Genomic DNA, 21292 nt, shown 5'->3' on the forward strand with positions numbered 1-21292 from the left:
AACACAGAAACTATAATTTGCTGAAAGGCATCACAGACAATGAAATGATATAAATACAAAACATACATCTACCAAATGGAATATAATTCAAATTCTTAAAGAAAAAGTTAAATGAATTACAAAAGGAAATAGAAAATGAAACTTATACCAATATGGGTCCTCAACTTTCCCTCTCAGAATTAGATAAAATTTACTATAAAATAAATAAGAAATAAATTAAGGAAATGAATAGAATCTTAGAAAAGTTAGATATTGTAGACCTCTAGAGAAAGCTGAATGAACATATATATGAGTATATCTCTTGTTTAGTTATTCATGGCACCTTCAAAAAATTAACCGTGTATTACAATACAACCAAATTCAGAAAATCAGAAATATTAAATGAATTATTTTTAGACCTTATTTCAATAAAAGCTGCATCATAAAGGGTCATGGAAGCATGGATTAAAAATTAATGATTAATTACATAATCTAGTCTTAAAGAATGACTTGGCTGGGTAGTAATTATGACTTCAGACAAAGAAAAGAAAAAAAAGACCTAATTAAAAGTATTAAGCGGGGAAACTACATTTTGTTTAAAGATACCACAGATAATGAAGCAATATAAAAAATTCATAGTAAGCTTATCTGATAAAGGTCTCATTACTCAAATATATATAGAACTGAGGCAATTAATAAAAATTTATGATTCATAAAAATAAGAGCCATTCCTCAATTAATAAATGGTCAAAGGATATGAATAAGAAGTCTTCAGAGAAACCAAAGCTATTACTCATCATATAAAAATGCTTTAAAGCACTATTGATTAGAAAAATCAAATGGAACCATCTCACACCTATCAGAAACAACAAATCCTGGAGATGGGGGAACTGTTACATTAATGAATCGTTGGTAGAGTAGTGAACTAGTCCAATCATTCATTTCAAAAACTGTGCCCAAAGAGCTGTCAAATTGGGTTTGCCCTTTGATCCAGTAACACCAACATCAGGCTTGTACTCCAAAGATGTCAAAGAAAAAGGTGAGGGATTTATAAGTAGAAAAGTATTTATAGCAGTTCTCTTTGTTATGGTAATGAACTGGAAATTGAGGCGATGCTCATCAATTGAAAATTGGCTAAATAAGTTGTGATAAATGAGTGTAATGGAGTGATATGAGAAATGAAGGTTTAGGAAAACCATGAGAAGATCTTTGATTAGATGTAAGGAGAGTATTTTGCACAATGATAGCAATATAGTATTGATGGTCAATTATGAAAGACTTGACTACTCTGATCTGTATAATTATCCAAAACAATTCCAAAGGATTGATGAAAAAAATTTCCATTTCCAGAGAGAGAGAGAGAGAGAGAGAGAGAGAGAGAGAGAGAGCTGATAAATTTTTAGTAAAATTGGAAGTATAATTATCTCATTTTATTTTTTTTGCTTTTACATGATATGACTAATATAAAAATATGTTCTGCATGATTTCAATTCATAATTGATATGTTGTTTGCCTTCTCAGTAGTTGTGGGAGCAGTTGGTGGAAGGTAGAGAATTTGGAAATAAATAATAAATTAAAAAATAAAAGAAGACAGCAAAAAATGAATATCAAGGAGCAGATCATAAAAGCAATCAATTTCATTGTGAGAACATTTTAAAATTTGTGAGTTACAGCCAAAGTAGTTAGTAGGTGAAATTTTATATCTCTAGATTTGTACATGAATAAAAGAGAGAAAGAGATCAATTAAATCTGTCATGTAACTTTTAAAAAAACTAAAAAAAGAGAGAAAATAAAAAATCTTTGTTTAAACTCAAAAATGCAAATCTTGAAAATCAAAGGAACAATTAATAAAATTGAAAGTAAAATAAATAAAATCATGATCTGGTTTTGTGGGAGAAAACATAAAAATAAATAAGCAATATGTGAATTTGTTTTATAATTTTTTGCAAGGCAATGGGGATAAGTGGCTTGCCCAAGGCCATACAGCTAGATAATTATTAAGTGTCTGAGACAAGATTTGAACTCCTGACTCCAGGGCCAGTGCTCTATCCACTACACCACCTAGCTACCCAGGTGAATTTGTTTTAAAAAAAGAAATAAGAAAATGAAATTACCAGTATCTAAAAATATGAAGTTAACCAAATATTACAAGTAATTTTGCTCAATCATATGGTAGGGAAATAGACAAGCTAAGTGAAATGGATGACTATCTATAAAATATAACATATAAAATATGAACATCTATAAAATATAACAGAAGAGGAAATAGAATATTTAAATAACCCTATCTTAGAAAAAAAAAGAAATTGAGCAATCCATCAATGAACTCCATAAGAAAAATAATTCCCCAGATTCAGAAGGATTTAGAAGTGAATTCTACATAACATTTAAAGAATAATCAATCATGGGGCAGTTAGGTGGTACAGTGAACAGGGTATTGACCATGCAGTCAGGAACTCCTGAGTTCAAACCCAGCCTCAAATTTTTGACACTGCCTAGCTGTGTGATGCTGGGCAAGTCACTTAACCCCAATTGCATTGCCAAAAAAATTTTATGATTATAATAATATAGAATCTATTTGGTGAAAGATAGTCAAAGAAGGACTCCTACCAATTCCTTTTCTGACACAAACAGTCATTTACTATTATGTATTAAGCACTTAACCTATTCTACTTATCCATCAATCCATTTCTTGGCCAATACCAGATTGTTTTGATGATTTCTGCTTTGCAATATAGTTTGAAATCAGGAATCGTTAGGCTACCTTTCTTCATATTCAAGGAGTTGTGAACTTATCCAAGCATTCTGAAGAACATTTTGCAGCTATGCCCAATGATCTAGAAAACTGAACATACCTTTTGACTCAGCACTCATTGGTCAGTAACTCAGAGACTTTTTTTTAAAAAAAAGCTAAAAGAATCTATACATACAAATATTTATAGTAGTTTTTTTGTTTTGGTTAAAATACTGGAAATTGAGGGGATGTCTATCAATTGGTGAATGTCTGAACAAGTTCTGGGATATGATTTTGATGGAATATTATTGTACTTTTAAGAGGTGATGAATAGGATGCTCTCAGAAAAACTTGGAAAGATTTACATTGAATTCAGGCAAAGTGAAGTTAGCAGAAACAAGAGACCATTGTCATGGTAACAACAATATTGTACAATGAGCAACTGAAAATGACTAAACTATTCTCAGGCCCAGAAAATTCCAAAGAACTTATAATGAAAAATATTATCTACCTTCAAAGAAAAATCTGATGAGCTCTGGATGCAGATTGAATGACACGTATTTTCTGTTTTCTTTTATATTATGGACAATATAGAAGTATTTTTGCATGTCTTCATATGCATAATAAGTATCAAACTGCTTGCCTTCTCAAGAAAACAGGGGCAAGATGGAGAGAATTTTGAACTCAAACTTTTTTAAATGAATATTAAAATTTTTTACATGTAATTGGGAAATATTTAGTGAAATAAATAAAAATATATTTTTTAAATTAGTTAATCTTGCCAAGATGAAATGAAAACTCTCCAAAGGGACTTAACATTTTGATCATTATCAATCATGAACACTTGAGTGTGAATGAGTTTTGGTTAAGTAATTCATCCTGTGGGTCACTCATTATAGGACGCAGTTCTTTGTTCACTTTTCTTCCTTAGAAGGTTTGTTATGCTGCAGCTCATTTGATGAAAGGTCTAAACTGTGACTATAGCTCAGGCCAAATTTAGATCTAATGGATTTGTAAGTTATTTTGAAAGGATGCTATGACTATGTAGGCAAGTCGGCATAGATGAATTTTTTCACACCTAAAGTATAACCACTCTTTAAAAAATCATACACTATATTCATCCCCTGTTGGCAATTGGCATTTCTGACTCATGCTTGTCACTTTGTTTATTAGAGTACTGTTTCTGTATGCTTTTTAAGTATGTCCTTGATTTTTTATTATCATTATGAGTTTTGATCTTCAGCTTTTCACCATGTGTATTCACATTTGTATATGTGTACATGTATACATATGTACATATATAGTCACTTTAAGAAGAATTTTTCAAATGGAATAATCAGTGGAGGGAAGTAAGGAGAAGATATGACCTCTTCTATATAACATATGGTGAAGTCAATATATTCAAATTCAACACACATATATTATGGACCTGAAACTTCCAAGGTGCTAGTTAGTCCTCAGTAATGCAAAAACCAAAACAAGATAATACCTTTCTTGACAAGTTTTATATTCTACTGGGTAACAGGAGGGAAGAGAGAGAAAATGTACATAGATTAAATATAAGCCAATGTAATGAGTAACTTTTTTCTCATTCCTCTATAGATTACATTCCAGACTTCCTCTAACATGCCCCAATTTTTCCTGAAACATTACTTTACTCTTGGAATGCACACATTGAAGTTGTTGGTGTTATTCATCCTTCATTTTTGAAGAATTGTACTATCATGGGATAAGACTTGTGATTTGGATTCAAGTGAGACAGAGTTGCACAAAGTCATCAGTCTCACTCTTTCTTCCAGTCATCAAAGTCCGGTGGCAGAACAATAGTCAATGATGATCCAAGATTCAATAGATGAGATTGGCACATATTGGAAGTATGCTCTGCCCCTATTGCCTTTCTTTTTGATTGGATGACTCTCTTCAGAGCCTCCATTTAAAGTAGATGGCCCAGTCAGCCATAGCTCATTCTTTTCTTCTACTATGTTCTGGACTTTCACTACCATGTACCTTTGTTGATGACCTTTCTTGTCCCTTCCTTCTCCTCAGCTTCCTTTTACGTATTATGTTCCCCCACTAGAGAAGGAATTGTTTTTCCTTCTACTTGCATTTATATTTCCAGTACTTAGCACCATGGTTGGCTGCAAATAGCAAATGCAAAATACATACTTATTGACTGATTGTGTGACCTTGACAAAATCATCAACTTTCTATGCTCTGGTATCATTACCTTTAAAATAAGAGGTTTGTATTAGATAATCTCTAAGGTGCTTTCCAACTCTAAATTTATGATTCTGAATCTCAGCAGAGATTCAGACCAAATTTTCTAAGCAAACTCAATGAGGGGAAAGAATACTTTTTAGGTCAGGAGATCAGGGAAGACTGAAAAGATGTTTTACTATGTTTTACTTTATTATAGATGATTTTATCCAAAATTGGTTTTGTTTTGCCTGGTTTTGACTTCAGGGGGTGGGGGGGAGAGAATTTAAGACCTACCTCAACATGTCCTTAACCTACATTTCTAATCATAAGTCCCATTACTATCTCTTCATTAACCCCAAGCTTCAACAACATGATTTGAACTTTCCTACTTGTCATTGATCTCATCTGTATACAGATGAGATCTTCTTTTCCCTTACTTCTTTTCCCTTACTTCTGTCCCCATTTCTGGCTATGCTTTTTCACCTATCAAAATTTTACTCATTCTTCAGAGGTCATTGAAATGTCATTTCCTTCATGAAGTCCTTCCTGATCTCTACAGTCAAAAGGTATGATTCCTTGTTTGACCTACTACTGTATTTTCTATTATCCTAGTTGAAATTAATATATAATACTTTATTTTATTGTAATTTCTTGTCATTCTATTCTCTGAATTAGACTAAAATCATGAAAAAGTAGGAACAAGAAAGGTAATAAATTTAAAAAGACACAAAACCTCTTCAAAATCACATTTTAAGATGAATTTTAAGGCAGGAGCGAAGAGAGAGGGAATGGAAGGAAAGGAGGGAAAATGAGAGCAACAGAGACAGAGACAGATGGAGAGAGACAGAGAAGCAGAGATATATAATGAGAAACAAGAGACAGTGTCGTAACAGACAGAGCCAAACATATGAGTTAGAAAGACAGAGTAACAGAGACCAATAAGAAGACAAAGACAGAAAGACGGACATAGAAAGAGACGAAGACATAGTGTGTGAGAGAGAAAAGAGGAAAAAAAGACAGTGACAGTAAATTAGAGAGAGAGGTAGAGAAGGGCTCAAATAAAATTTAATCCCAAATGCCAAGTCACAACTCAGCACCATGAAGAAAAGCAAAATTAGCTCATACAATAGGGACTGCTTAATTCAGCATAATTAATGTGCTATACTTTCCTCTGACTCTAGTCTTTTTGGACATCTGAGCTACTTACACACACACACACACACACACACACACACTCATACACATAAACACACAAACACACAAATCCCAATTAGTGAGAAGTAGTTGTGTTGTAGCATATCTCATGCTCATTTGTTATCCTATTGAAAATCTACTTGGGTCTACAGAACCTGGTAGTATTGCATAAGATGAAATATACAACATGTTCACAGGACTCTAAGGATAAAATATTTTGTATGTTATGCATTGCATACAGATGGCACCAAAGGGAATAATTATCTGGCAGCATTTCTATTCCAGTTTCACTTTCCTTCATTCACTGAAGGAAATGCCTCTGTGTAACATGTTTATTCATACTGGGATGAAATTCAGCAGACAAACTCAAGCCAGGAGCTAATTCTATTTTCAAAGAAAATTTCATTTAAATAGATAAAAAGCTTTATTTTCAAAAGAGAAAAATAGAATTAATGCATTTTGCCCAGGTTTGAACATTTCATTTTGTTTCTTTAAATGTCTAATTTTTAAAATGGTATTTTCAGGAGACATAAATTCTAACAAAGGAATAACTGATAGAATGAAAGATGATAAATGATCATAAATCAACCAGAAAAGTGGACAGATTACTCAACATGGGGGAAAAGGCCTTTATGTCCACAGAGAACTAACTTTGGTCATTTCTTTCCTTATCTAATCAAATTAGACTGGGCTATGAATTCCATTCCTATCCTAGCTAATTTTAAAATACCAATATCTTTGTCAAGGACTCTGACAATGTAATTTCCCTTATTAATAAACTCCAATGGCTCTTTTTTACCTTTAGGATCACATATAAACTTCATTTAAAACCCATCACCACCTGGCCCCAACCTACCTTTCCAACCTTATTAAAATTTATTTTCTTTTATGCTTCTGACTATCCAAACAGGTTGCCTTCCTATTGCTCACACATGATAAGAAATATCTCTTCTTTACCCTGTTTCCCCCCTCATTCCTGGAATGCAATCCCACTTCATCTTTGTCTCCTGGATTCTTCTAAGATTCATTTCAAGTTCTGCCTTTCCTGATCTCCCCAAGTGTCAATGCCCTCCTCGCACAAATGACACTGTATCTATACTGTATAATGCTATCTGTGTAAACTTATTCCCCTCATAGGATATAAATTACCAAGAAATGTCTTTATATTCCCTCCTATACATAGTAGGTGCTTAATAAATGCTTGGTGTTTTATGGAAAATGAAACAGAATCAAGAAGTCAAAGTCCAATTTATATCTGAGCAAAAATTCTCCTTATAGTATACTTGATGCTAGATCTCATTCAATTATCAGTCTAACTACCTTGTTTTTCCGATGTGATTCAAAAGGTACCTGAGTCTAAGAAAGGTTATGTGCCCAAGGTCACATTGGTAGCCACCAGTCATTTAGTCTTTGTTAGAAGATTTCTGGTGAAGGGGAAGGTACCATTTAGTGAGGCAGTCTATTCCAATTTTGGATAGTTCTGATGATTAAAAAGTTATTTTCTTACATCAAACCTAGCCTGCTTTTGCAACTTTTACCAATATTCCAAGTTTAACTAATTTTTTTTAATTTTAGAAAGGTTTTGTTTATTTTGAGTTTTAAAATTTTTCCCCAATCTTGCTTCCCCTCCCACAGAAGGCAGTTAGTCTTTACCTCATTCCCATGGTATGCATTGATCTAAGTTGAATGTGATGAGAGAGAAATCATATCCTTAAGGAAGAAACATATAGAATGAAATATAGCAGAATTATATAACTAACTTTTTCAAATGCATGAAAGTGCTTCAAATATTGAAGACAACTATTATATCTCTCTAAATCTTCTCCAGATTAAATGTCTATAGTTCTTTCAATCAATTTTTAGATGTCCTTATATTAACATTATTCTCCATCTTGGTTGCTCTCCTCTGCACATTGTCCAGTTTGTCATAATCTTTTCTAAAATATGTTACCTATAACTAATAACAATGTCCCAGAAGTGGTCTGACCAGAATAGAATATAGAAATGTGCTATCAACCCCCCACCCCAGTTCAGAAGAATATGCCTCTCTTAATGCAACCTCAGATCATATTAACTTTTTTCAAAGTCATAAATCCCAGTTGGTCCATACCAAGTTTGCAATCTGATTAAACCTCAAGATCTCTTCTAGAGAGAATACTATTTTGTCGTATTTTTCTATGTTGGACTTGCAAATTTTTTAAATACAAGTAAAGAATTTTACATTTATTCTTATTAACTATAATCTAATTAAATTCAGACAAACATTCTAGTCTGTCAAGATAACTTTTTGGATCATGATTCCTTTTACCTAGTATATAAAATATCCCTCCTAGTCTTTATATCATTTGTAAATTCTATGACTATGTTGCATATACCCTTCCCCAGGTCAATGAAAAACTTAACTCTACCTAACTCAATCAACATTTTTTTTCCAAAATGTCTATTATGTGCATGGAACTGTTAGACATGAGGATCCAAGGACCAAAATGAAGCACTCCCTCCAATCAGATGGGGGATATATACATATAAATAAATATATATATATGTATATATATATATATATATATGGTAATTATGCTAAGTAAATACATGACAATTTATATATATATATATATATATATATATATATATGGAATAGAAATTTACTAATTGAAAAGGACATAAATATGTTATAATTGGAAAATGTATTCATACTTTTTTTCCATTGTACTAGAAATCATAGAAACCTGGAAAGGGGGAGTCAAAGTAGTAATGCTAAGTTGTTTAGAAGTTATCTTAATGACCATCTTTGACTTAGCATATCTCAAGCTTTTATTTATCATCATCATCATCATCATCATCATCATCATCATCCTTAAATTTCTTAACAATTTTATAATGTTCATGGTATTTTTCTAGAGAGGAGAGAGTTACAAAGTAAAGAATTTAGAAGCATCTTTATAATATGATTATATTGTGATGGAAGAGCATGGAACCTGGAGTTAGGAGACCTGGATTTCTATTGAACTTTCCTACTTGGGATGTGTGTGTGTGTGTGTGTGTGTGTGTGTGTGTGTGTGTGTGTGTATGTGTGTGTGTGTGTATGTGTGTGTTTGTGTGTGTGTGTGTGTGTGTGTGTGTGTGTGTGTGTGTGTATACTGGCCATATGACAGAGGAATAGAGCTCTGGTGGAAAACATGAAGACCTGGGGTCAAAAATCTTTTTTCTGACATTTGCTAATACAATTTATATGTCTTTCAGCAATTTCCCTAGCTCTTTTCTTCTAAAGCACAGAGCAACACATTCTTCAGAGTATTATCAAGTCATCAACTAACATTTGTTAAGTAACTACCATGTGTCAGGTCCTATGGTGAGTACTAGGGATAGAAAGAAAAACAAGAAACACAAGTAACTATAATATATACATACATAGTAAATCGGAGATAATGCCGAAAGGAAACCACTAGTGTTAAGGGAATTGAAAAATTTCTCTGTTGTTTGTATTGGTTTTGCCTTATAATGTACTATATTTTTATACAACTTCCTTGATTTTATATTTTTCCTTTAATCTTTTTTCTTTTCCTTTTCAATTCAGTCAAAATCATCTTTCTTGCCTGTCACTATGAATCATTTATTACCCCTTGTTATTTTGTTTAGTTGTTTTCCCCCGAACTCTTCATGACCCCATTTGCCATTTCTTTCTCCAGCTCATTCTAAAGATAAGCAAATTAAGGGAAGCAAGGTTGAATCACTTGTTCAGGTCATACAGCTAATAAGAAATTGAGTTTAGATTTGAACTCAGGTCTTCTTGACTCCAAGGCCAGAATTTTATACACTGAGCTACCAGATAGCTCTTATTATCCCTACAAATACTCATCCACCATTACATTAAATATCGTATTAGATCATAGAGCCAAGCATCAGCTTTTGGTCAGGAGGGAATCTCACAGCTCATTTAACTTAATTTCTTAATTTTACAATGAGATAACTAAGAAAACTTAAGGAACTTACTCAAGATCACACTGGCAGGGATTCAAGTCCTCATGATCCAACTCAAAATATAATGTTCTTTTCATTATACCTCACCTGCTTTTCCATTTACTTGTGCTTTCACTTGTTGTTGTAAAAACACATCCTCAGCTTCCCCATCTGAAAAGTATGGGGCTTGGACTAAAAAATTACCTATAAGGTCTCTTCTAGTTCTAATTCTATGATCCTATTTATCCTATTAATAGCACAAAACATTGTCATGTGTATTTTAGAAACAGAAATCCTGAAAGAAATTAAATTTTTATATTTTTATTATTATTACTGGTACCATCATCAATATCATTTTTATTGATATTTTTAATGTTTTTCTTTTCATTCTGGATAGGAAAATGGTCTTTAGGAATAATCCACCATCTTCATGCTTGTATATAATCTTTTTCATTCCCTCCTATATAATATTTCAACTTGCTGCCTATCTCTTACTGTTTTCATCATGGCTTAGAAAATGATTTTGATGTACTTTATGATTTTTCAAATAGAATAGAATGGACTCATATCTATGCAATACTCAGGATTTTCCATAGTATTGTATCCCCACTTTCTAAAATATATAATTTTCTGATTTTCTACCTAATGTAAAACTAGTATTGAGAGTTCATTGGGTTCTATAGTTGGTACTCAATATTGGGAGAGATTGAATAGAAATTTTTATTTCCTTGCTCTATAAAATAGTATCTTTTTTACATGGAAGCAAGAAAAGTAAATGCAATATTCAGAAAGGTAGTAAGTCTTAGTTGAGAAAGCAACTCATGACATTGTCATCCAAATTTAGCATGCTATAATTCCCTTGGTCATTGTGACACTAATCCAGATATCCAAATAATTCATACCAACTAGATGCTAATTTGATCTTTACATAGAGAGGTGATTTCAATAATGATCAATATCTTTGGTTGTATCTACTCAGGGTCCATTACTAAATGCATAACGATGGAGTTTTAATTTGTGATTTGGGCAATAATTTCAACAATCTTTGAAAATGGGGAAATTATCTTAGAAACCATTCAGTATTTCCTCAAAAGTTTCTGATAGTCTTTTAATGAAATTTTGAGTAAAGATTTATAAATTTTTTTACAGAAGATAGATTGTTTTGGTGACAATAACTGTTTTGAATCAGATCAAGCCAACCCATATGATGAAATTCTTCCACCTCCTTCTCTTCTTTTCACTTTTACTTTTCCTCTTATCCATGACCTTCCTTTTTCTTCCAATGTTTCTCTTAGATATTTCCTTCTTATAAATAGTTCATCATTATTTAGTATTCAATGTCATCATAATGCTTATAAATTAAGCAATATAAATATAATTATCATTATTTCACTAATATAGAAACTATGGCTATGTGAAATAAAGAGACTTCCCATGGTCTTATAATCCCTACCTTTCATGAAAACACATCTTTGCTGCCAACTGACAAATAATTACCTAATGCCCCTAGGTATGAACATTCTCTCTCAAAAAATTGATTTCTTTTACTATATATACATTTCACATTTACTTACTTTAAACATATAATACCCTCCCAGTAGAATGTATGCTCTGTGAAGTCAAGCATTGCTGTTCTTGTTGCTTTTGTAATTCAATATCTTTCACATAGAAGTATTTAATAAATATTTATTGAATTGACTTGATTTTCTTTCACAACTTTTTGTAGAAAGCATTAGGCAGATCTCCTGCCTAGCCACTACTTCTTAATTTAGCCTCTTAGGGAATAGGGGGAGAGAATTGCAGCTGTTTTAGGATTTGCATCCTAAAACTTGTTTGCTCTTAGAACTGAAGCAAAGTAAATGTAGGCTGCTAGTTAATCCTTTTTGCTAGGAAGAAGCAAAAATCCTTGAGGTAAGAGGAACACAAGATAGGAAGGTAAGTTTGACTTTACACTGACTGTGCATAATTTATATTCATGACTATAAACTTATAGATTAAGAAATGAGTTAGTTACCTTTGCTACCCCTCCATTCCACATGATCAAAATATGTTGAAAAGAAATAAAGCAGGTATTCAGAAACTGCTTGATATTCTCACTGGGAAGTAGGGATAGTTTCTACCCTAGTTTTCTGGCTGATTCTGGGAGAAAATGATAGGGGTATGGAGTTATCATAGAATATTGTAGAGGAAATATTTATTTAGGTTGAGAGAAAAATGTGTGACAGACTAGGAGGAATAGCCCCAGAGATTGCAGAATTATATGATTTGCCTGATAAAATTCACTAAAAGAAAAGTCATCTGTTACTGACTCATTCCCATGCTTAATATTATCATCCTGAGTTCTGGGATTCTCCAGAAGATGTGTTTGTATATTTCATAATTAGTAAAATTTCAACATATATATGTATGTATATACATACATATATACATTTGTATATGTGTATGTGTGTATCTTAATAGTAGTGATAACCTGATTTCTCTATTAAGTTTTATAAGTTCCTAGTATTAAAATTCAAATTACTGAAACACAATTTGTTAAAAATGAAGCAAATATAAAGTTATATAGATAATTATTGCAAATGTTATATCTGTGATGAAGGGAATAACCAGTTATCTCAAATCTTCACTGGAAGTTTTCTTTTGCCTTGGAGAACACAATCCTTCACCAATCAATTCATTCAGAAAAACAAGTAAAGTCCTTCCTCAAGAAATTCTTCATTCTCTTTGCCAGATATAAATTATAATAATTACATAAATTTTTTTCTATATCTCTTTCTCTTTTTTTCCTAGTGTCTCTCCAGCTATGCAAGGAAAATAATCTTTTTGACTTCTCTGAAGCCCTGAATCTTAATTATGTTTCTCCAGAGACAATCTTCTAAAAATTGTCTTTATGCTTCTCCATAAAGATAATAGTTAAGAGAGTTGAAGCAAGAAAGAAATTTTCCTTCACCTTCTTTTTCTCTGTCTTTTCCAGTTTGTCTCTAGATCCAAATTAAGTTCATGGGACAACTAAGTAGCACAATGATTAGGGACATGGATTCAGGAGGACCTGAGTTTAAATCTAATCTCAGATGCTTCACATTTACTAACTGTGTGACCCAGTGAAAGTCATTAACCCTGATTACCTTGCCAAAATTCAAATTTTCACACATACATAAAAACAAGGTAGAAAAATCTCATAAAGTGAGTGCAGTTACTCTTAAAAATACAGTGCAAATTAGAACAGAAACCAAACTACTTTAATTTAAATTTCCTAGTCTACTTTAACAGTAACTACTTCTGGTCCTGGAGTCAGGAAGACTCATCCTTCTGAGTTCAAATCTGGCCTTAGATTTATTAGCCATGTGATTCTGGACAAACAACTCAAACCTGTTTGCCTTAATTTCATCATCTGTAAAATGAGTTGGAGAAGGAAATGGCTGTGAAAACCTCAATTAGGGACCAAATAGCAAAGTCTTCTGTAGTACAAATGCAGTAGTACACAAATAGAAACAGATCCCTGAAGGCTGCATATTGACATTGAAATGTAAAATATTTTCAATGCAGTATTATATTTTTATTCATTTTATTAAACATTTCTTATTGTGTTTTAATTTGACTCTACCACTCTGAAATTTTGCCCCAAGTTCAATGTTTCCATATAGAACACTATTTAGATACATCATATGTTTGGGCTATCTACCACATTCTTCTAGATGACACATGCCTGGAAGATGGGAAGGGTAGGATAAAAGCAAAAGCAGCATGGGGACAGGTATCTGAAACTAATTTTGAGGTAGGATTCTTGCTTTCTCTATTTACTTTCCATAGAAGTACAAAAATTGTGTTTTGGGAGAATCCTATTACTAATTCCTCAGTCTTGGAAAAGTCTTGGAGAATATTGGATGATTTTCTTCAAATTTCAATTATAAACATGATTAACATGATTTTGATGGTATAAATCCTTCTTTTCTGATACAATCATAGAATCACAGATTTGGAAGGGATCTTAGTGGTCACCAGGATTAACCCATATTAGAAAGACAAAATTACCTAAAGTATTAGCTCAACATTTGTCTGATGTTTCCTTTTTATTTTATTTTTTTATAAAACTTTAATTATTACAAATAATTTCCATATATCATGTGCAAAATTGTCACTCTTCAATTTCCACTTATTGATCCTAATTCTGACCAATGGAACCAAAAATAATGTGTAATATTTTTTACATGACAGCTATTCATAAATGTTAGTTTTCATGTCCCATCTCACTGAAGTCTTCTCTTCTCTAAATATCCCTAGTTATTTTAACTTTATATGTCATGAGTTTAAGACCCTTCACTCTCTTGATTACTTTGCTTTCCATATTGTCCATCTTATCAATGTCTCTCCTAAAATATGGTAGTCAGAACTATACACTTCATCCAAAAGCAAAGAGGACAATTTAGCTGAATTTTGCCTGATGGATTTTAAATGAATTATAAACATTATGGGATGTTCTAAAAAAGATGCTTCAATTATTTAAATAAGGAGAAGGAAAAAGTCAGTCTAGGGCTCACAATGTCTAAGTATCTAAGTATTAGATATTCACCTTTTTGTCCTATGAAGCCATTAATACAGTCTTTTTTTTCCCCTTTGGTTTTTGCAAGGCAATGGAGTTAAAGTCACCCAAGGTCACCCATCTAGGTAATTATTAAGTGGCTGATGCTGGATTTGAACTCAGGTACTCCTGACTCCAAGGCCAGTGCTCTATTCACTGTGCCATCTAGCTGCCCCCATTAATACAGTCTTAATTGAATACAATGCTCATGAAAAACTTCTTCAATTCATTAAGTAATTGACAGACTTCTGAATACAAGATTTTTCTTTACTGAAGCTACCATTCTATTCTACCCAGATCCTATAGGTAGAAATAGCATATAGGGTGTTAATGACTCTCTCTTTTTATACTAATTCTCTCATTTTGCCCCCTCAGAACACTGAAAAAAAGATTTTACTATTAGTAGCTTCTGCTAGGTCACTAATCCAGAATAGTCATTTGTCAACAGTATAATTAATTAACACATATGAATAGTCCCATTAAGAACTGATTTTTACTTCATAAGTTAAAAATTTCAACAAAAAGAAAAAATGTAAATAAGAAATGGGATGTTTATAGATCTCCTACTATGTTAGGTTCCTATGGAAAATACAAATCAAGCTAATTAAATAACTGCTTTCTTTGTCAAAATTTGGATTTTTTCTTCTTTTTCTCCCCACATTGAAATATGTATATTGGGGCATAATTGAAAATGTAAAATTCATAGAACCACTGGATTTGGTATCCATATTCAGTTTGCTATTAATAAAGCCAGTCACAAACTTCAACAGGGCTATGCAATTAAATTGCTAATGAGGGAAAGTGAAGTACTGTAGAAGAATGCATATAGAATATATAGGGTATTCTCTTTTTCTAATTTTTTAAAAATGATGTCAAACAATTTTTGACTTGCTTCATGTGAAAAATCTTTTAAAGTAAAAAAAAAACACCATTTAAAATATATCATTTTAAATTTAGAGTTTCATATGCAAAAAAATTTCATCCATGAGGAAACATGAAAAAGTGACATTATTAGATGCATATGCCTAAACCAAGGAAATAAAAACATATAAAAACTATGTCTGTATGATTCCAGCTTAAATCCATGTTTTTCCAGTTCTAATAATGAATAACTAATGGAATTTATATCTTTTTTTATGGTTTTTTAGGTTTTTGCAAGGCAAATGGGGTTAAGTGGCTTGCCCAAGGCCACACAGCTAGGTCATTATTAAGTGTCTGAGACCAGATTTGAACCCAGATACTCCTGACTCCAGGGCTGGTGCTCTATCCACTACGCCACCTAGCTGCCCTGGAATTTATATTGTACAGAAAATTAGATCATTCACTTTATTGACAAAAGCAAAATTTAATTAATATATGAATTTTAGAACTTAACTACAGGATTTCAGAAGAAGAGCAAGAACCTATGGAGAAACAAAATAATTGAATATAGCCATTATTGTTAAATCTGAAAATTTTAGAGGGACAAATGTATGGGAAGAAAGAAGTACTCTTGTGGGGATCTCTATAGTTACTTGGAATATAGACTTTTTAAAAAGAATTTTGGTTGGTATAGTTATTAAGTCCCTACCAATTCAAAAGGCTTGTGAAAATTCTAGTGTATTTGTTTTAGGTAATGATTTCCCCACCATTACCACATTATTATTTTTTTAAAAAAATTCAGGAGAGGAGCAGCTAGGTGGCATAGTGGATAGAGCACAGGCCCTGGAGTCAGGAGGACCTGAATTCAAATGCAGATTCAGACACTTAGTAATGACCTAGCTGTGTGACCTTGGGCAAGTCACTTAACCCCATTGCCTTAAATAAAAATTTAAAAAAATTTAAAAAAATTCAGGAGATACAGAAAATAGTTACCATTTCTGAAAAATTGACAGCAAATACAAATGAGACTTTTCAGAAATATTCAGAAAGAAGAGTCAATTCTGACCTACCTATGACTGGTTCATTAAAAGTTTGAAACACTACTCCTAAGAAAAACTATCATGTAGTGACAATCATACTCAGGAAAATTTTCCTAATTTGAAGCATAAAAAGCAACCACACTTTTTAAGAAGACTTCCAAAAAATTCATCATAAAATTAAAAAAAACCTTACCTTTAAAATTAGGCCTGATTCGGGCATCATATCCTGATGTCCTTCCCATTAATTTGTCCAAGAAATCTGAAGGAGACATGGACTGTGAGGGTGGTTTTCCAGACCTGGAATCATGGTCTTTGCAGAAAGCTGTCCTAAATAGATAATTAGTTCATTTAGTAATGAGTCTACAATTGAGTTTAGAAAAGCACACTGAACACATATTATATAAGAGGAGGGCGAAGGAGGAAGTTTTAGGTAAAAGTTTTTGATGTATTTACAAAAATTCAAATTGAAAAGTTCAAACCTTTCCCAACTACATTTGAAGTTGAACATATATATATATATATATATATATATATATATATATATATATACATACATATATGAACTAACTTCAAGGAATGAAAAATTCAGAACATCAAATGTTCCCAAAGAACAGGAAGTGGAGATATCATGTTTATTTGGTTTACACTATGGTTCATGCTGTTCATATGGTGGGTATAGATAAGCAGGGTGATTCATCAAACACTAATTACAATGTTGACTTTTGCATCATGCTCTTCTGTTAACATCATTTCTAGTAAACTTAAACTTATTAAGCTTATTCAAGTATTTCAGCACCGAATGGAAAAATCTCATTTCCTTTTAGTAAAAATTATTGTATAATCAGCAAATACCAGAACAAATCACTCACCTTCTTAATTCTCAATGATTAGTTTCCTTTCTAGGTTTGTATCATTAGTTGTTCTTAAAGCAATACTATCTAAAAGGTAACATCTTAATGGAATTTAAATTCCATTGAAAACTATATCAGCATTGAGCATATCATGCAATCCTATTATTTTTATCAACTCTTCTTTATATCTAAACAATTAAATTAGGGGTTCTCAACTGAAGTTTTTTAAGTTGGTTTATTCATTGTGTCTTTGAAATAATGAAGTATAATTTGAAGTTAAAAATTCTCAAACTATCATTCCCTCATTAAAAGTAATTAAGGTTTCATGAAATGAACAGATTTGGTTTTAAGGGAGATGAATCCTATCAGCAATTCTTTCCTAATATATGAATTGTATTTTCTGTGTACTTTTAATAGTACTTTTCATTAACTCCTGTTAAGTCTGCCATTCATAAGAAGCCACATTATTTTCAGTTTTTCAAAAAAAAGTGCTATTAATTATAAATGCTAGGACAATATGACCATTTAATTGGTTTAAAATTGTTTTAATGCAACCATTTAAAATATAGAGAGGTGTGTATGTTGAATCAAATAGTTGATGACGATGTTAAAATCTAGCCTAACCCCAACCCCCTTCATTTGTAGTGAGAAGTGTAACCCTGATGAGGGCATAGTAGTTTTTGTCAGTACTCATAATGTTATTGCTACACTCTTCCCTTCAGTTCCATGAACACTGATACAAAAGCCTTCATATTGAATGAAAATGAAATGTACTTTCTGGTATAAGTATTGCTTACCTGTAAACTTCACCCCAAGCCCACTATATATCACTTCACCCCAACCCCATTATATCTCATCATTGTGTTAATGACTTTTCCCTAACTGAGAATAATCTAGCATGTTGATGTTCCACTTGATTTGACAACTTGTAAATTATAAACAGGTAAAGTATGCACCCCTCTTATTAGAATTATATACATTTTCCTTATTTGCAAAAATTCATCAAAAGATATTAATCTTTAAACAATCTCAAAATTATATATATATATATATATATACATTTTCCTTATTTGCAAAAATTCATCAAAAGATATTAATCTTTAAACAATCTCAAAATTATATCTGGAAAAAAGTGGATTGGACTGGAAAGAGGTAAGAGATCTTTTCCCTTTGTTTGAGGTTTCAAGAAAATTCCTGAATAGTGTTTCTCATAAGTGAGCTTGAGATTGTTGAAATATTATAGAGACCCCAGATTGTCTGGGGATTGTTGGGAGGGATCTTTTTTCCTTTGTTAACTACATCAACCATCTTAAGTTAATGAATTAAATCATATTTTCTAACTTAAAAATTAATTCAGGTATCCCTCTAAAGAACTTCCAATAAAATAGGAAAGGAAAAATACATCTCTACTTGGAAAATTAAAACAATATGCAACTGAGACTACCTTAATATTATATTTGTGCGTGCTGAAATCCAATGAGTAAGAAGATGCAGCTTAAAAACTTGGGTTTTTTGATATTTTGCCAAAAAAGAAGCTCTTTAAAAGAACAAAAGCAATCTAACTCTCTCTGTACAATTAAAATGAGATGGGTTCAGACAATGCAAAAGACATTTATGTGACATTTTTCATTCTATTCAGTTCCATGTCTTTTAGTAAATATTAGCATGCAAAGTCGTAGCACCTACCTGAAGTGGTTTGTCTCTAAGAAAAATGCAAACAAGGCTGTCAAAATGTTCACTAGCTGCCGGTTCATTCCTGTTTCCTGTGAAGATTGTGGAAATATTCCAGAAATGATGCCAGAAAGAAGCTAAGAGAAAGTACCTTTTACTGTCCAGATTCAAAATCTTTCAATAATCTAATTTCCTTGAAAATCAAAACAAGATGTGGATTTGTATAGTTTGAGGGAAAAAAATAAAAAGTGCCAGTCCTGGGAATCATGGTCAGGTCAAACCAAGGCTCACTAACATCAGCCGACAAAAGATAGAAAAAGCATCAGAACTGGTGAATCCCCCAACTGCTTTTCACTAAATAATAAAAACGCTGTTACCTTAAGCGCATCACCATGGAAAAAGGAATGGTGACAATGCCATGCTGGAAGTCTGGCTGCTGAAGCTTTGATTTTATTCTCTTTCTATTTGATAAAATCCTGTCTCTAAAAAAAGAAAAAGAAAAAAAGAATCTTCTTTTTATGAAAGAAGTAAATGAAGGGAAAGAAGGGATGGTGTGTTTTGGGGTGGGGGAAGTAGCGAAAATTGCTAAGCTCCTGTGCAGGAATGAGAACGATAGAAAGAGACAGGGACGTGATCTTACCCAGCCTATAAATTTCAGCACTTGGACAGCTCCAAGCTGTAGTGCGCATGTTTTCTTCTTCAGCCTTGTTGGGGCGGGCTACAGAGAAGCATTTAACAGAGAACGTGACTGGAGTCCAGACCCGAGCAAAAAGAGTGGTCCTACAGCAAGCAGTGGGTGTGCTGGATGGGTCCTTTGACGAAAAGGAGAGAGCAGAGATGGAAGAGGGACTAATAGGTGAGGAAGATTATCTAGGTTCATAGGTATATGAGTCTGGGGCGGGGGCTATAGGCAGAATGGGATTTGAGCTGAAATATAAATGAAAAAGAAATGAAGAGAATGGGGGAAGGGATATAAGGAAATTTAAGTAAGGAAGGAATGAATTTGGAGTTCTTAAAGTTTAATAAGGAAGTTAAGAGTTTTCACTCATGTAGTTCTGGGAGAAAATGGTCTTGTGTATTCAAGTGAAGGAAGTAAGGTGAGCACAGATTTAAAAATTTTCCATTTAGACACGGTCCAGGGGATCCATACATTAATTTAGACTCCATTCTTGTCTCTACAGTATTTCAACAGTCCTTTCCCTTATGTTCAATCTCTTGTTTTCAGAGCAAACTTTGTCCTTCTAAGATGTGCAAGATATACCCTGGAATCCCTCTTCTAACTGAACTCCACCCCTATCATACAGTCACAGGAATGTCTTTCCTTTGACTGGAACTCAAATTCTTTGGTAATGCTCTTTACTACTTTACTAATTTGTATGAAAGAATAAAAAACCAGAAGGGGGCAGTAGCAACCTGTTTCTGCCCTTATGAAGGGGATAGGCTAGGGCTACCTGAAAAAAGAGAGAAGTACTAATGGAGGGCAAGTGTTAATTTTAAAGGATATAATTTTAGGGACCTACCTTTCAAATATTTTCTGTTGGTTACATTGAAAACTCAGAAAGGAAGAAAGGAGGACATCATGGGAAAATAAATGTGAAATGTAAACCCAACTAAAGGTGGCTTTGTAAATAAAGATTAAAATTACCTTTGATGTTCAACAGTAACTCTTGCTTTTAAATAATCTTATTAGGAAGGGAATAGTTTACTGAAGATTTTAATCAGGTTTGGAGGGATAAACTTTCAAATGATCTATCTTCATTTATGCAAAGGAATATAGAACTGGAAATAGGTAATATATGAACATATACATATATGCTTATATAAAGAGAAAATTAACTAAAATACATGCATACACACCCCAAAACCTGAGTTTTTTCTTACTAAGACATAGATAGGGTCCCACTTTACAAAGGAAACAATTCATCCTTAAAATACACTTCTTCCTTAAAAAAAAAAAACAACCCAGCTAATTCTTGAGTCTTTTTAGTCTAGGAAAAAATAACCAATAGTGGAAAAAAAGATATGTACTGGAGAAGGAGAAACATCTTTGATACATAAATTTGTACATCCTAGCTCCAGGCCTCATCATCTATTAATGCAACTCCATGTTAAATTTGTCTCGCTATTCTGGAAACTAAATAAAATCAATCCTTAGAAATAAATTACCTTAACTGACAATACCAAGAAAATTATACATGAGAAAAAGTTCACATCTCTACTATTATGT

At 32.4% G+C, this 21292-nt stretch overlaps 1 protein-coding gene across 3 annotated transcripts in view; it reads right to left on the reverse strand.

Annotated features, from left to right (window-relative positions):
- The window catches only part of GLRA2 (glycine receptor alpha 2), a 272444-nt gene extending 253287 nt beyond the window's left edge, over nt 1-19157 (reverse strand). For 2 of the 3 annotated variants that reach the window (XM_074192704.1, XM_074192703.1), the window contains exon 1: nt 16737-16815. In XM_074192704.1, the coding sequence (XP_074048805.1) occupies nt 16737-16815 (79 nt within the window). Of the gene's footprint in view, nt 1-16736; nt 16871-19080 lie in introns of those variants that run through there. The other variant, XM_074192705.1, reaches the window with a different exon arrangement.
- Nucleotides 19158-21292: the final 2135 nt, after the last annotated feature.

Source organism: Macrotis lagotis, chromosome 6 (genome assembly GCF_037893015.1).
Source record: "Macrotis lagotis isolate mMagLag1 chromosome 6, bilby.v1.9.chrom.fasta, whole genome shotgun sequence".
In the NCBI taxonomy this organism is placed as follows: Eukaryota; Metazoa; Chordata; class Mammalia; order Peramelemorphia; family Peramelidae; genus Macrotis; species Macrotis lagotis.